General features: G+C 41.3%; 1 protein-coding gene across 1 annotated transcript; it reads right to left on the reverse strand.

The window, feature by feature from the left end:
* Nucleotides 1–17,015: 17,015 nt before the first annotated feature.
* On the reverse strand, nucleotides 17,016–17,655 carry LOC103809132 (chromosome unknown open reading frame, human C11orf87; the record flags this gene model as incomplete). Its single annotated transcript, XM_009081947.1, is given in 4 exon segments — nucleotides 17,016–17,515; nucleotides 17,518–17,564; nucleotides 17,566–17,594; nucleotides 17,596–17,655. Coding segments are annotated over 4 exon segments (636 nt in total), but the record flags the coding sequence as incomplete, so codon positions are not given.
* Between the last annotated feature and the right edge of the window lie 18 nt (nucleotides 17,656–17,673).

Raw genomic sequence — 17,673 nt, forward strand, 5'->3', positions numbered from 1 at the left:
TGAATATTCTATATGCCTAACTTCACTAATAAGCAATCTGAAGCACTGGATGGGCAGTTAGGAAGAAAAAATCTTGGTACATTGGATCCTTTGAAATGAGCAGATTATTCTGGCATGCTCAAATTTTGCATGATGCCCTTAAAAGCTTGTTTGTAAGAAGCTTTATGCACAGTCTTCAGTGAAACAGAATAATTGACATAAAAATTAGAGTAAAATGATAGTATTTACCATTACGTAAGAAACCATTATTATTGCATCAGCTTCTGCTCTTAATTAAAATGTATTTGTTAGAACAAGCTAGTTGGCTGTTTGCTCGTCCTACCTCTGTACCTTCCTGTCCCTGTCTCCACTGTGCCTACCTTCACCTGCCTCCCTCTTCATTCATGATTTAATGGTGGGACATATGCCCCATTGCTAAAGCTTGCCCAAGGATTCCAGCATTCAATGCATATGTAACTCAAGGAGAAAAGTTAAAATTTCACCCATGAAAAGAGCAATGTGGTCTCTGAAACTGGAGTTATATAATTGTCCTTATCATTGCTTCAATCAGAGGTTGCTGTGGATGACAAAATGAAATAACATGGAGCAAAGGAAACAGTAAGAGAGAGAGAGATACATTTGTTTTCTCTTCAGAGTAACTAAGGTTTTTACAGCATTGACCCATACTAAAACAAATATCTGGACTTCCCGCCTCCCTCAAGATGCTATTATACCCTTCTAGGATCAACACAATGTCCTCCCTGCTGCCCTGAAGTGACAGAGACAATCTCACACCAATGACATGTCTGTTTTCAAGTGCTGAAGTATTACATGAGTATTGGATTGGCCATGGAAAAAGATGAACCTCCAACGCCATCAATCCAAGAGCTTGGTTTGGGAGAGAAACAGGAGAAAATAGACATGATCCTCATCTATCTCTTTTTAATGCACTCCAGTAGCTCCACCATCTTTCTCAACCTCTTGAGGTAAGCACTGTATTTTCCTCTAATTGTGACTGCCCGGTCAGTCTATACGACTAGGCAGATGGCAAAGATGGAAAAGGAATACCAGGCTGCCCAAGCCATGATTTTTTATTGGATTTAATTAAACATTTTCTTCTAGTGCAGTGGTGTGGGATTAGGTGGTGTAGGTTTCCCAGGCATCCCCCATAAGGCATGTACTGAACCATCCTAGTTGAGACCGAGCTACCTGGCCAGACATTTATTTCACAAGCCCAGTAGGTTGAGGCATCCTTTTGTACCTTGTCAGTTGCACTCCTTACATATAGATTTCTCCTCACAGGCATTCATCTGGCAAAGGAGACTATCCTTGTGTAAATTTAAGTACCTGAATTCATATTTCTGGATCAGAGTCAAAAAGAATATGGGCCTGACTCTTTTGGTCCCATCCCTTCAAACCTATATAACCACATGGTAATTATCCAGGTCAAAAGTGTGTGAAAATTCCTCTCCATGCCACAGACCCCAGAGTACTCCCTATCACCTTAAATCAGTCTTAAGATGCAGTTACACAGAAGAGCAAGTACATCACCAGTGACACAGAATAATGGAAAAACAAAAAATCCCAGAAACCAATTTTATAGTGGATAAATAAAACTGCTCGCCAGGCTTTAACAGCTATGCAGAATAGGACAAGAACAGTTCTGACAATCTGATGGTCTCACCTAGAAAAAAAATTCTTCTCTGACCCCAATCTGGTAATCAGTTTATTCATGAGTGCAGGACACAGTATGCCTAAAGTATGCCACAGGAGATCAGTTCCCCTTGGACTTAAATCCTGTTTCTAGCTATGATCAATGTCAAATGCATTAAAGAGAGACAAAAAGATTTTTTTTTAAAAAAAGACAAATATTCATCAAAGGAGAAACTTGGTGATTCTTATAGAGCACAGATAAGCTGTAGAAGTTCTAACCTGGATTATTACAGACACAATGTATCACAAACACAGAGCCCATCAGGCCAGTTTCAGATCCCACAGATGACTCAGGAACCACAATATCAGAAGAATATTGCCAGTAACCTCTTACAAACCTGATAGCCTCCCTCATTTTTTACTTCATACCTGCCTTACAGGAGCTGTACTAAAAACTGCTATCTCCACCTAATATTACCAACAGACATTTTGTAAGGAACGCTCTACCAATACTTTCTTCCACACAGGTAGATAAAGTCCCCTACATTGTACCTGTCTAACATAATCTGTTATCTCTCAAAAGAAATAGCACCGAGAAGAGAGCAGGACTCATGCAAACAATAAAAAAACCTGCTTGAAATTCCATTCCAGGTCAGAAAATATTCAATTGTTGGCAAGAGTCCTGGAGCATCTCCCCTATGAAGACAGGCTGAGGACGTTGGGGCTGTTCAGCCTGGAGAAGAGAAGACTGCGTGGAGACCTCATCGCAACTTTTCAATATCTGAAGGGCCTACAAGGCAGCTGGAGAGGGACTCTATTATGAACTGCAATGATAGGACAAGGGGTAACGGGTTCAAATTAAAGGAAGGAAAGTTTAGGTTAGATATTAGAAAAAGCTGCTTTGCTGTAAGGGTGGTGAGACAGTGGCACAGGCTGCCCAGGGAGGTAGTGGATACCCCAACCCTGGCAGTGTTCAAAGCCAGGCTGGATGAAGCCTTGAGCAACCTGGTCTAGTGAGGAGGTGTCCCTGCCCATGGCAGGGCGAGATGGGACTAAATGATCTGTAAGGTCCATTCCAACCCCTAAAATTGATTCTATGATCCTATGATTAAATTAATCCATGTGAAATAAGGAATAATCAAAAATGCTGAGAAAAACCCATCCCAGCATAGTCTTCAGCATGATAGCTGTTATTCTGGCTGGAGGATTAAAATTACAATAGATTGAAGGAGTATTTGAACTCAGCTGCCCAACATCTGAGGATTCTCTTCCACTATCTGTGACTGATGTATCTTTTCCAACATCCATGGAGAAGCTCATGCTTGTGAGTCCCAGGCACAAACAGCCACCAGCCCCTTAAGTCCCTGAGGATCCCTACTTGGGATAAATAATTGATACTACCTACATTTAAACCCTTTGTATAAACTACAACTAGATAGTTTGGGAAATCTCATTCAGACCAATAGCTTTTACAGCACCCATTCTTACGTATCTCACCATTCTGCCAGACGATCAATGCTAAATCAACAGTCTGAATACAACAGCACCAGAGCTCAAGGACACAATGGTGCTAGACCTTCACAGCTGATTCAAGACCAGGTCAACAGTGGGTATAAATGACTTGTTCATAGGAGAGACTCAGAGATAAATGAGAAATCTGTAAGCCCAAACTGGCCTTATGCAGAATATCTGAATTTTTTTTTTACTCACACAAATGATTCTCCTTATACAACACCAAAGGTGCTGGCAGCTGGTTTCCATAGAGCAGCTACAATCTGCAGCAGCCAAAGGAACTGACTGGAGACTTCAGTGTCCTGAGCATTTGTCTCCCGCCTTCAGTTCACACTAAAATGTGCAGTGTTTTTTACATTTGTTAGTGATTTACAATCCAATGTCATCTTTACCCTGTGCTTTGGAGGGTAACACACCATGTGTTTTTACATCCAAGTACAGATAGTTTTGCCACTGCTGGCAACTCTGCAGCAGACATACAGCTTGTAAGCTTTGTCATTTATGGACAGTGACAGAAATTGAGGTCACTCTCATTATAGAAAGGAACCTTTAAAAGAGCACATCACTGTCCCATGCATGATGACATTTACAAATGTTTTACTGCTTCTAGTGAGCAAAAAATATCACATGTAGTGATAATATTGTAGTGGAAACACAATGCTGCTGGAAAAGCAAAATCCAGGACAATACAACCTCATCCATGAGGTTAACAACAATACATCATCAGGCATGAGTTTCGTGCTCAATAAATCCACTGGAAATTAAACTCAGCTGACAATATTTCAACTAGTGTTCTAATTCCCTGATAGTCAAGCACATTAACAACACACCAAATTCATTTTCAGTGGCTTCAGCTTCTCGTCTTAGCATATTAGAACAATTCAACACATCTGGGACTGAATTAATGTCACAAACAATTTCATACACTTAGAATGATCTTCTCACTTTGTATTACATAGAAGACAGTCCTCAGAGCAAACAGCATTAAAATAGCCAGGGGTTAGGCTACTTCGACCACAGGACTCACTTCGAGAAAACTGGTCCTGGGGGGCTGGTGGGATCCATCTGTTAGATAACGGGAAGAGTATCTTGGGTCATAGGCTTACCAAACTGGTGAAGAGGGCTTTAGACTAAAGTTAGAGGTCTCTTCCAACCCAGAACATTCTATGATTCTATGAATACTCTCCTCTCGTTTACATCACCCTTAGAACTGAAATGAGCATTTATTAATTAGTGCCATATATCCTCTGTGTTTATACAGCACCATTTGTGTGCCTGGTACATGTGAACAAAGTCACTACCCCAAGGAACTTATAGTTTAAATTGTACAGATAGCAAACCATATCATTATAAACTTGTTATAGATTTGAATCTAAAAAGGAGGCAGAGCAAGACAAAACCATAGGGAGTAAATGCATCTGTTTTGCAAGGGAATCTGAGATAGGATATGAGGTTATGCAAGGATATAAGCTGCTCTTTTAATAAGTGTATCCACTATAATGTGGAATTGGGTGGGGGTGGAGAGGCTTTTTACTAGATCAAATGCTGTGAAGACGTATAAAACTAGATGCAATAAAAGATGGATCTTTTCAGTCTTGCCCCCTACTGCATTAATTGGGTTACATTAAACAAAGGAATTATGATTTATGTGGCTAGAGCAGGCAATGGTCCCAAAGGCATATCTGAATTGCCACGTGCAGTTGCTGCTTAACCCTGGGTGTGCATTAAGGATGAAGCTGATGTGTTATGTTTTTCAGGTACCTGGAATTTGCTGCTCCTTCCTTCCCACAGCCATGAGACACTATCAGCGACTCAGAGAGACCATCAGGAAAAGTGAAACATGCAAGAAATTTCTCAGCCATTTTTGCTTTTGTTATTCATTTCACATCTTCCTTTCCACTTATCACTACACCCCCACTGCACACAGGCTATGACTCTCTTAGCAACTTCTTGCTTTCCTCCAGCAAGCAAGTGCTTTGGCTGTTTGAACTGTCCTGCATCAAAAGTAAGGAAACAATTTCTGTATCCATCCATGGGGCTAGCTGATGGAACAAACATCACAAGAGTACTTAATGGCTTTCTTCAGACTAATGAATTTCATTCCCATGAATATATATATATATATATACTAACAAGTCAACTTTTATAGGACAGATGGCCATTTTCTTCCAATATGATGTTGGGTAACACCTTTTTCTCTCTGCACAACATGTAAAGGAAGAAAGCAGAATCCTTGGGCCCAGACAATTGTGGTAACAACATTTCATTAAAATGTCAGGTTATATATGTATACATCCTGCTGCCCTGGGAGAATTTCAAGAGCACACAGAGAGTGCCACTAGAGGACTTTTCAGAATGCCACTGTCCTGTTCCTACCTAGTAGTCTGTAAAGTCTGGTCTTTAATCTATAGATAAATTGTTTGCAAATCCCATATTTTCAGCTTATGACCAACTTTAATTATAGTAGAAAACCCTGAGCTAATCCAGTGATACTCTTTTTCCCCCAGATAGCCTTCTTTACACATTTTTAACCTTCAGTTCATCTCTTGAAATGAAGTGTGTAGGAGAGAAGACTGAAGCAGCCTGTACCATTATGCACCTAATAACTTTTCTCAAGTGTATTGGAAGTCCTCTATGAGTTCAACGTGCCATGCAGTAGTGAAGGTGTGCTATGAGAAAGCAAAGAGAAACCCTCACCTCTGGGAAATACTAGCCTTGTTGCAAAAGTATGGAAATTATTTTCTTTTGATTGTCAGTTTCTGTGCAATTTTCTGTAAAATAAATGTTGCTCTTTACACAAAATTCTATTTTATGGTGAAACCAAAATATTTTACAGATCAATAGATTGAAGGCTAAAGGAAAGTGATATAACCACCCCGTCTGAGGTCCTGTAGAAACCCATCTGAGTAACATCATTATACAAGAATCTTTGCATCAACCTTTTAACTTCTTTAGAAGCAATGACATTTCAGAATAACATGTGGATTTAAACAGTTTGAATGATAAGAATCTACCACAGCTCAATTAATTACCTCTACTACCCATGTTATGCAGCATCAGCTTCCGCACTGTCACATCAGAATATTTTATGTGATTCTGACCAATTACTCCCCATGGGGGACTGTGCTCAAATCATCTTTTGGCTTTTTCTTGGGTAAGCAAAACAGATTGAGTTTTTAGGTTCTCACTAGAAGACATGTTTTCTGCACTATCCTGTGGCTGTTTTTTTAATTATTTATCTGTTGAAAGAAAAATGCCAAATTGCTTTGATACATTGCCTCGTTTCTATCTGGATACTCCAGGAAATATTCATTGATGAGCATGAATGCTATTTGCTTTCTCTCAGGACAAATCAAAATGAAGATTGCTACTGAGATTAGGATGGAAGCAAATTGTTTTGATGCCACTTACTTATAATTTTATAGAAGTTTCAATAACTGATGATTCTTTTTTTTTAAGAACAGAAATAAAAGCAGTTAGAAAAGAACAAATAACCTCAAACTTTTCTGAAAACCTTGTTAACTTGAAAGTTGAATCCTGGGCTTCAAGGAGAGTCATCAGACCAAATTCTATGTGTGAGAATTTATATATGGATGATACCCATACATACACATCTATTTATATATACATATTTATATAACCATACAAAACTGTGGACATTATGTGGCCTCTGTCTTTGTATGCAGCTCACTAAGGAACTTTCAGCTGCAGCCATCTGAGCAGAGGAGGCTCAGCACAAGATTTTTTTGTTCAAGAGACATTGTAATGAGGGGGAAACAGTGAAGGGAGGGCAGGGTAAGTCTATAAAAACAGGTGGGGGGTTGTGAGGGAAAATTCCATAATGACCAGAAACATCTCATTTAATTCAGCTGACACCTTCTGAGTAGGTACATGGTCGCATATGTAAAATTTTCTCATATTTTTCCCCCAGGACACAGTTTTGTTTACACTCCCAGTGTTATGAATTTATAACTGAAGCATAGTTTGGGTTATTATATGTAATAGGAGCTGCATTTTCACAGACGGCTTACCTTCCTTGCCAGATGTCTGTTTTTAACAGTGTCCTAATAACTACTTCATATGCTAGCTTCATTCTGTATATTAAAAAATATTGCCTTGAAGGGACAAATCTTTTTTTTAGGCTACTTTTGTAACCACTGAAACAACTTAGGAAAGCATGAACTGGATTCACCAGCACTTGCAAGCTGGAAATCAGCTACAACTCTTAGGATGCAAGCTGGAAATCAGCTACAACTCTTCTTAAAAAAATGAATGCTTCTGTGCCACTGGACCTGCCAGGCAGGAGACAGGAATTACTGGATTAAAATCCTGTTTGTGACAGACTGTAGATAATTTTATAGCTGTATGCTTCCAGATCCCCTTTTAGTCATAGAAATCTATGATTCACCTTCTGAACAAGTTTCACACAACCACCACAATTATCAAACAAACCCTTAATTTATTGCTTTGAAAGATTACAGTCTGGAAAACCAAAGGAAACAGACAATGCCTGGGGGTTGAAGAAAGAGCATGCAAACAGCACAGATGGGCTTCAAAGATATTGTTGAGCAGCATTGCCAAATCCAAACATTTCAAAACTCTGAGTCAGGCACAAAAAAGTCCTGAAATTTACTTACAATTCATGAGATGTGAAAAATAAGTTATTTCGCTAATGCCTGCATTATTGTGCAGGCGTATTTTCTGCCAAACTGCCTATCAATTATCCTCCCCAACAGTTTTTGCATCCTTTGGTTGATTTCACCTATGCTTGATGGAAGGACAGAGAGCTGAAGGTTGTTGACTCCTTATGAGATAGGTGGGTGGCTGGGCTGGGGGTCAAGTCCATGCTGGTGGCTGTGCAGAAAGGAAGGCAGGGATAACTGGAACTTTGCACTGGTCAGTTCACCCTCACCCATGCAACTCTGTACATGCCAAGTGCAAGCCAACCAGGTCAGGAGTGGGAGCTGCAGACATTGTGTGAAGCAGGGGAGCAAGAAGATGTTTGGGGAAACATGGAGGATCTCATTCAAAGGGTAGAGGGAAGATGGAAAGCTAATGCATCTTTGCCCCATGGGGTGTGAAGAAAGTTGTTGGCATTGGAGTGTGACACAGCCCAAGAGCCAGGTGAAACTCCACAGCCACAGAAGGCAATCTATATTTTAATCCCAGATGTCCACAACAGGGATCTAAGTACCAGGTAGATTAAATGGGACTCATAAGCCCTTCCTCACAAAACTGTACTGAAGGGTTTAGTGCCCCTGCACCCTTTCCCTTGTTGCTGGATGCCTACTCCACAGTGTTCCCAGCGGCTGTTGCTCCCTTGTGATTCACTAACTCATTAGTTATATGCCCGCCCAGCTGTACCATAACTTGTTTCAGAGTAAAATAAGTTAGTGAAGACTTAACACTGAATTCAGGTAAAGTGGTCTGGAAAAGTAATAGTAGAGGACAAGAGACCGGGAGGCAAATAGAAACATCCTCAGGCTGAGAAGTTACTCCAGCCAAGGTACTGTTAAGTATATCCCAGAGATGTTTCTTACCAAATCACCAGTGTTAACCGAGCAAAATCCTAGTATTTATAAAAGCTGTTTTTTTGCCATGACTTACATGATAGGAGGTGAGTGTTTTCTCTCCATTTTCCTGTTGACAGCTCATGCCACTGCAACTTTGCCACCTCCACCATTCTGAGGGATTCTGAATTGTTCTTCCTGGCCTCCCACTGCAACAACTGGTACACATCAGCAGAGAAGAAACACAGTTCTCTGTTGGTGAAGTCCCCAGGCTACAGACACAGAAAGAATTGTCAGCCTGGTGTTTTTCAGAAGCACAGCTTTCTCACATGGATTACAGCATCCTGTTGCTCACTTTATTTTGACATAATTTGAGTTTCTGTCTTCCAGAACATTAGAAGAAATGTTCTGAAAGGAAAAAAAAAAGAGGCCTAATTGGAGCATAGCAATATCAAGAGCTTCTCTGGAATCTGTAAAAAGTTTTCATTTACAAAAGACATTACATCCAGATCTGATACCAAGAGCTGTGTAGTACTGTTATGTTTTCTCACTTGCAAGTATATGGGCCTAAGGAATCTGTCCTAATACCTGCAGTATGGCTACAGTGCTGTGCAAACAGTCCTACATCTGACACCCATCTGTCACATTTCATCTACCTTTTCCACTCCTCCACTAAGTTCATCATCATCCCTTTACCTCAGGAGGAACTGACTTCAGAGAAGCTCTGTCAGATAGGTAGTGGCTCAGTCAGCTCAGTTCTAACAGTATATAAATCCAAAATAACACAAGTGGTGAGCAGAGATGTTTTGAACTTGCTTCACCGTAGACAGGTAGAAAGTCATGGTCACATCAGGATGTAATGTTTCTTACTTTCTGTTCAAACACAATAATTGTTTACAGATTTTTGCAGTTATCCCATAGGATCATCTGGACAGCCATCCACCTTCACACATCAATCTGGCAGATTGAGCAAGATCTAACACATATGCTGGAAGTGAAGGCTTCCCTGTGCTGTCACTGAGGTCTGTCAAAAGCATGAGTTAATAGAAACTGTATTTCTATAATGAAAACAAATAGACTTTAAACAGTTTAGCTGGAGCTCATAAACAAGCACAGGCTCATGGACTGATTTTTCTAGCTGAGCAGCAAAGTAAAAGGATATGTCAAATAGCATTCAAGTTCACAAGTAAAAGAATGGATTGTGATAATCTGATTTAAAAGAAAATGTGGACTGGGTGGCTAGCTGTTACTAGACATTCAGTTGACCTTGTCTATCTCACAGGTTTTACATATACTCTCATTTATATAGTCTCCCTTCTCTAGTAAGTGATATTTTTCCTTACTGTGGTGCTCTTGATATGAAAGAATGATTATTTCTCAGCAGTTTCAGCCTGTGGTCTTGGGCTGACAGCTTAATCAGAAAATGTGATGCTGTTCCAGAGCCAGTGGACCATGTTGGGAAGCATGCCGGGATTTCTCAGGCTATTCCAAGTCCAGCACTTTCTCAAAAGCTTCTGTCTTGCCACAGAGATTTTGATATTATCTCAATGTTGTTGGGCTGCCGGTAAATGCCTGACAATGCTGGACCAGGATGACCGCAAAGTCCTACAGCATGTTTGCAGAAATTAACCAGCTGATCACTTACAGTGAGGAAATTCCTAATGTCAGAGATAGGCTGAGATTACCCATTGGAAGGAAGAGACAAGCCTGGCCAACATAGCCTGTCCTATGGAAAGAGTAACCAGACTGACTCTCTAATGGAAAGTCAGATTCAGAGACAACAGCAGGATGCAGCAAAAGCTGAAGACAAGTGAGCATCACATGTAGGTAACCCCACGTGTCCCCCACAGGAGCTGGGTATGGCCTGTGAGTTGAAAGACGAGAAATCTATGTGACCTAGAAATACCAACTGCAGAAATCAAGAGCCTGATGACACTGGCAAGGGATGGACAGCCAGCAGAGAGTGAGATCTGGTATCCTCTTGGGTATAGTCCAGGTCCCTCTGAATTCAGGGAGGTTGTGTCATGAATTTCATTAGTGGTGGGTTTGCTCCCAAGAATTGTCTTTTCCTATATTCTTACCACCTTAGTCAGCACTCTGCTTAAAACCATACAAGGCTGTTTTCTGCACGGACAAAAAGGTGTTATGTGTGATGAAATGGTAAAATAAACATTAGTTGTCTTGGCTCTCCTCCATAATACGTATTCCACTTCAAATTAAAAATTAAATTGAGCCTCTCGGTGTGACTGTTCAAGCATCCTGCCCAGCCATCCGTCTCCCAGCTGTGCAGTGTGCCACTTGGATCTCACTGCCAAGTGTAAACACTTGAACAATCCAAGCCAGGTGATTATAGCATAAAGGCTCTTTTAATTTGTATTATGGTATCAGTACTTTTAATGTATATGCTGCTTAATTTATTAATTTCAGGGCTATATATTTGCAGGTTCCATGTCTTTGTCTAATAGGTAAGCTCTGTATTGCTTATTACATAAATACCTTGGAAGCTGAGAGCCTCACAATGTGTGAGTGACAGAGTCAGGAATAAAATATAAATACACTCCTTTAGAATGACAAATTCATCCCTCAGCCCTTGATGCTTTTATTGTATCATAGAGCTAATATTTTCTCCTTATAACCTTCTGTACTTGCCCCTTATTTACAGTACTCATAATCCCCCAGGATACTGTTTGAAAAGTTTTAACCTGTACTTTGTCATTGACCACGTACTAAGGAAAGCTAAAACCATAAAAGCAAAGTAACCTGTTTTATGTGAGTTCTTTCAGAAGATTTTAGGCAAAAATTTTGCTTGATTGGAGGGGGTCTGAAAAACAGAGGACAAAGAATGACTGTGAAACAAAAAAAAAAAAACCCACATGATTTTTTTCTGCTGTACAACATCAAATCTTTTCCTGTTTGTGTATTTTTCAGTGCTTGCTTTAAAGGCTTTGTCCTCTTTAGAAAAGTAAAATAATTAACAGATTATATTGCTCCATTTCAAGGAAGAAAACAATGAAGAAAAGCCAACTGGAACACCAGACTATATAAATAAAGGCAATTTTTACTGACAGTGTTCTGATCCAAATATTTATTTATTTCCTTACTCATACAAAATTGATGCTTGTAGAGGTATTGGGTTAAAAGGGTTGGAAAATTAATTCTTCTAGTTATCCACAGAGAACATATAATACTGATGAAGCAATGAATATCTCTTTGATTAGAATAAGAAATACATTACATATAATTTACAGAAATAAGATCTAGTGTCATATAGAAAATGATGTTTTAGAGCAACAGTATCAGGAAGGACATTGATACTTGTCTCTGCTGTGGCTGGAATGGGTTGCCCTTGGCCCAGGTCCATCCAGAGGATGGGGAGGCTTCACTTCCACAACTCCAAATAAGAAAGCTAACTATTACCATTGCCAGGCATTTCACCTGTTTGCTTGTCAGACAGTCACCTCTCTCCTCAAGGCTCATACACCATTCAGTTCTTGCAAGTTTATAACACATTTTCTACACTATTGAGTTTAGCTGGATTCAGACCAGAGACCTATGTTCAAAAGACTAAAAACAGAAGGAGGCTCTGTTCTACTAGAAATGTATTTAGCTATCAGATGGAAAACTTGGCTCCAGGGAAAAAAATGCTAGATACCAGAAAGAGATAAGAAAGTCAGTCCTGGATAAAAGTAGTTCTGATTTTTAACCTAAATGAAAGTGCTATTAAAGGTCTGCATATGAGTCATGCCAATTTCTATATAGATGAGAAATGTAATGAGATGGTATCTAAGTCATTATAAATTTCGCTATTTACACAAAAGAGAAAAAAAGAATGTTTCCTACATAATTTCTCATGTTTCCCTTCATATCTTGCATACTTATTAAAATGTGGAGTTTCAAGTACCCATAGAAAAAATACGAACGTGCAGGGAGAATAACCACTAGAAAGAAAAAATGTAACCAAGTCCTAAAACTGGATTTGAAATAAATCAGTCCTATCTAAAGAGTCAAATCATGTTCTTTTTCCTCCCTACATAAAAATTGCACTCATATTCATAACAACAGAAGAAGAAAAGCACAGTTGCTTCATAACACCGGACACAGCTTTCTAGAAACAAGATAGCAATTACTCAGAAATGCTATGGAAAACATTAATCACAGAGTAACTTGCTATTTACATTAAAGATGTAGCCTCTAAAATTAATTTTCAATAAAAGAAAAAAAAACATTTTTTTGTCATAGAACAATTATATCTATAACGTGGAGTCTCTGTTCTTTGTTTTTTGTCCAGCATTTCTTTTGAGATTTCTGTCTATAAATTCATAGATATACATCCGAGAGAGATGTATCAAAAATTCAAACGTCTGGACGGAGAGCCCACAAATTTCATCTGAAACTACATTTGCAGTAGACACACCCCCACTGAAAAAAATTCTAGAATTATACATTTTAATGAAATGACATTCCCTGTCCATGATCCACATAGGATCCACATAGAAACCTAAATGCCTCAGTCTATAGAAGTGGAGCTGACAGTAGCAGCGCAGGTTCCCCAGTTCCACAAGGCTGGAACACCCTAGCCCTCGTGAGATGAAGTGGTTTCCATCCCCATGCAGGCTGCCAGGACAGGTCGAAAGCAGGGTCAGTGGTGGTGATGTGAAGGTGAGATCCCAGTCCCTTGGCAGTCAGTGCAAGCCATTCCTGTTGATGCCAGTGGGAGCTGAATGAATCCCCATGGAAGCAGAAGGCTCCAAGGGCAGGAGTGCAGGACAAGGCATCACCAACTCACTGATTCGGTTCCAGCATGGCCACCACATTGCCTGTCAGCTCTGTTCTCAAAAGGCTGTATAAAACAAGTCACTGCTGTCATGATTCTTCCACGGGATGACAGCTGGACCAGGCAGGAACTGTTGCACACCACAGCACTTCTTATTCTTACACATGCAGGATGCTAGTGGGCAACCGGCTCCAATTCAGAACCAGGAAAATCCAGCCGGAAGATGTGCCCCTTAACAGAGGAAAGACTGTCTGTGCTTCCAGCAGCCAGCACTTGGCTGCCCATTCATCACCATCACTTGCCGAAACCAGTGCAAATTCACAGGAAAAAGAACGTCTGCATCGAGAGGGTATAAATCCTTCCTCATGTATGAGAATGGTACAAGCATTTACCCAGCATCTCTATCAAATATCATAGAAAAGGTTACACAAAAATATTTAAATATATGGATACAGATACATAGATACTACACTTGCATAAAATATGTATATTCAAACCCCTTTGGGCAGTTTCACAGTTAGCTGAAAATGTATGCTTTAGAAATATGAACAATTTTCTACTCTTTTCTAGTTTAAGTAGGAGGGGGAGGGGAAAGAAGCATCAGCCTTATTAATACTGAATGCTAAGTGCAGAAGTTTAGCTGTAGCTGTAGGGTTTTGAAGCAATTGATTTGACAGAACCTCCAAGCATAAACTCTGTTTTAAAAATCCACATCTATTCCCTAGATTGCTTATTGTTTCATGAAAATGAAAACCTACGTGTCCTGTTTGTATCAGCTAGATCTCCTGAGACCATTCAATTAAACCTCGTAAGCCTGCAATACCACAAGATGGGACTGTGTATTGGGAGTACGAATGAACCTTATTGCAGCAATTCTGCGTGATCACAGGAATTTATAACTTCTCATATCCTGTCTAATTTAACTTCAGAAATAAAAAACCTTAAATGACACCACAAGAAGCTCACAGTTCTGCGAAAATTAAAGTCAGTATGAAATTTTACTAATAGACCATATAATTTACACAGATTTACATAAATACAGAGATATTAAAATATTAAATCAAGGCTAATTAACAGAGGATAGAGTTTTACATGATAACATTTTAACTCTAGCCACACTTCTGCAACTACTTTTAGTGTCATGAGATTATATAAACAATACATATACCTGTATATCCATAATATATATATAAAGATATATATATCTTTCCAGCCTTCTCTTTTTTCTTCAAAAATAGGGCAATTTTATAACTGCAATGAGATGTGACAAGCAGTACACTTCTGGGAAATTATTGCATGCCTTGAGTGCATAAGGCAGAAGGAAGAGTATCTGACTTCAGACACTAAAGAAGTGGAATCATCAACCAGAAATGCACTGGAGTGATTTGGAACATCTTATTGCTTTTATAAAACTTGAAATTATACACTGTTGGTTTGGGGTGGAGGGGGGGAGGGGTTTAAAGGCACAAAATAAAGGGGAAAGTAATATCTCTCTATTTAGTGGAGATCAACGGTCAGGAAGCTCCAATTACTGTTCACTGAACACTCTTCATTGTCTAAATCTACTCCCTGTGGTGCAATACTGTGCCGCAGTTGCATAAGGAGGTTAAACACAAAAGTTCATGCATCCTTTATTAGTGGAAACAAAAGCAAAGCCAATTTCCTTGCCCAGCAACAACAAAGTAGCCATTAGCAGCCGACCATACCGACTGGGGGCAAGAATCTCTCCCATCAAACGGCAATGTGCACACACCACTCGCTCACACGTATGGTATGCTCACCACACGAAGCTCAGCAGGTGGAGCAGCTCCTTGAGCTGGTTGACACAGTGCTTGCCTAAAATGCTGGAGGCATGGATCCAAACTCAACAGCTATTTCCCATCAGGCCAGGAAAGATTGGAAAGGGATAAAACTGGGTAACAGAAACACACCCCTGAAACCTCTGCATTTTGGGGTTATAAGAGGGTTATGGAGCACTTCTGCCACCTTTTTTCCCCATTTTAAATTGGTTAATGGCATTCACTCACAGCTTAGGGCCCCAAACCTCCTTGTCCATGTGCCTGGGATTTTTCTAGTCTAACAGCCACCCTGGGAAACACAGCACAACAGAGAAGAAATGCAAAGGATACAGAATATTAAAAACTGTGGACTATTACTATCTCCTCAAGTCACTTTGAAATCCGGGACAGAAAGAGAAGAAAAAAAAAAAGAATAAATCCCTTGGGATCACTTTTTCCTTGCTGCAATTTTCAGATGTTAGCATGCACAGTAGAGGGCTGCCTCTGCTACAATACCACAGGAGATGTTGCAAAGTTTGGATACAGCACTCAGTTAAGGCACCTTCAAGTAATGGTCATCGATTTAAACACTAAGCAAAGCCGCATTTTCTGTACCCAACACTGCTTCCTGCAACACACACACAGTACCAGCAGCCACTCACATCCACCACCCAGAGACAAAAAAACTCCCGGTGCTTGTTAGGGATAAACTACACCAACCACATCTGAAATAAGTATTTGTCAGGGTTTAGGAGTGGACATTTTTCACAACAGCATAGTTAGTTCTCTCAGGGAGGAAATGGGAGAAAATTAAGTGGTCTGTCCCTAATTGTCTACAAGATAAGGAGGGTTAAAAATACATATCAGCCTAAAAAAGTAGAAGCAAGATCTGTACTGCTGCAGGATTCCTTCCTGGGAGGCAAAGCTGCAAACGCAGGCATTCGGCGCAGGGTGCCTGGTGCAGAAGTGGATCGTTTCAGGACCAACAGGAGGTAAAAAGACAATGTCCCTTGGGAGGGGACAGGCAAGTTACTGCTCATCATTACCTCTCCCTTCCACACAGAATGGTACTGGGTTTGAGTTTCAGGTTTCATGGCATGGGGATAAGGATGCAGGAAGGGGGGCATTTGAAGATGAAGAGAGCTAAAGGGGGAGGAAAGCTCAGTCATAGCTCTATGCAGACAGCTGGCTCCATCCCCCAGAGTGGATCGCTCAGTGCTGCAGCTGGGGGCATGGAGATGTGGGGCCAGAGGGTGCTTGCAGTGAAGTCCAACTAGGGGTGGCCATTTCTACAGAAAACAGTATCCGTGGAAAGGAGTGAAAGGGGTGGAACAGGGGCATAGATCCCAGCACAAAAAGGGAGACCAGGGTGGACTGCCACTCTGGTCCAAGGGGACAGGAGGGTCCCAAGGCACCCACTAGACCTGCCTCTCCCCCCACACCACTCACCCATGCCCCAACCCACACCGTGCAACGGTGACACAGGGTGCAGTGGGAATCCCAAGAAAGGGATCGTCCCAGTCCTCCGGGTAATAATGTCCAGGGAAAAAGGACCCCCTACTCCTGACCCTCTCCTGCAGGTGGATGACTTGATATTTAGTAGCTGTGTGCAGCTCCTTCTCCAGTACAAAGATGCATCCTTTCCTTGCACAGTCAATGGGAAACGCAATGTGATCTGTCATGCGCTTGGATCATGGGCTTGTTCGTTCGTTGGAATTAGCAATGTTTTCTTCTTCTTCAGGGACTAGAATAATCACTCAGGTATTTACAAACACCATTGAGCACCTTCGCCAGGTCTCCCCCAAACCATCATGACAAAATCACGGTCTGCAGGAGCCCCGCACCGGCTGTGTCCAAACAAGCTTGTGCTTGCTGAGAGCTGGGGGCTGCCGAGGGAGAGGGGCGCTGGATCTCTGAGTCCTGGGGGGGTCTTCCCAGTCGGCTGTCTCTTCCTTGGGATGCCTCTCCCTGCACCACCGTCCCATGGTGCTGGCTGCTGCTATTGCTGCTGCGGGCACAGTGGTCCCGTTCATACTCCTCCTGAGCCTTTTGCATTTTCCGCTTCTTCATCCTCCTCTTGTGGATGTGGAAGGTGGTGAGGGAGAGGAGGATCAGGCAGAAGATGAGGGTGACCAGGACAATTAAAACCAGGGTGGATGAGAAGGACTGGAAGAGCTGACCCACTTGCGTGATGCAGGTGCTGCTGGTGTTTAAGGTGGCAGATGTCCTGTTCAGAAGACAAGGTGGCAGGGACAGCCTCAACTCCTTGGAGAGCTTGGCACTCATTGAGGAGGCTACGGAAGATGAGGATCTTCCTCCCCTCTCTGAAGCCGCCTAAATTTCAGTCGGTGCCGGGCGGTCGCTGGAAACGCCTGGGATGCTGCCGGCTCAGCCTCCCGCTCGCTCTGAAGTACCCGAGCAACCTGCGAAGGGAGCCGGACACATCAGCGCCCCGAGGCACCCACCC

The sequence above is a fragment of the Acanthisitta chloris genome, unplaced genomic scaffold, assembly GCF_000695815.1.
Source record: "Acanthisitta chloris isolate BGI_N310 unplaced genomic scaffold, ASM69581v1 scaffold5149, whole genome shotgun sequence".
Lineage (NCBI taxonomy): Eukaryota > Metazoa > Chordata > Aves > Passeriformes > Acanthisittidae > Acanthisitta > Acanthisitta chloris.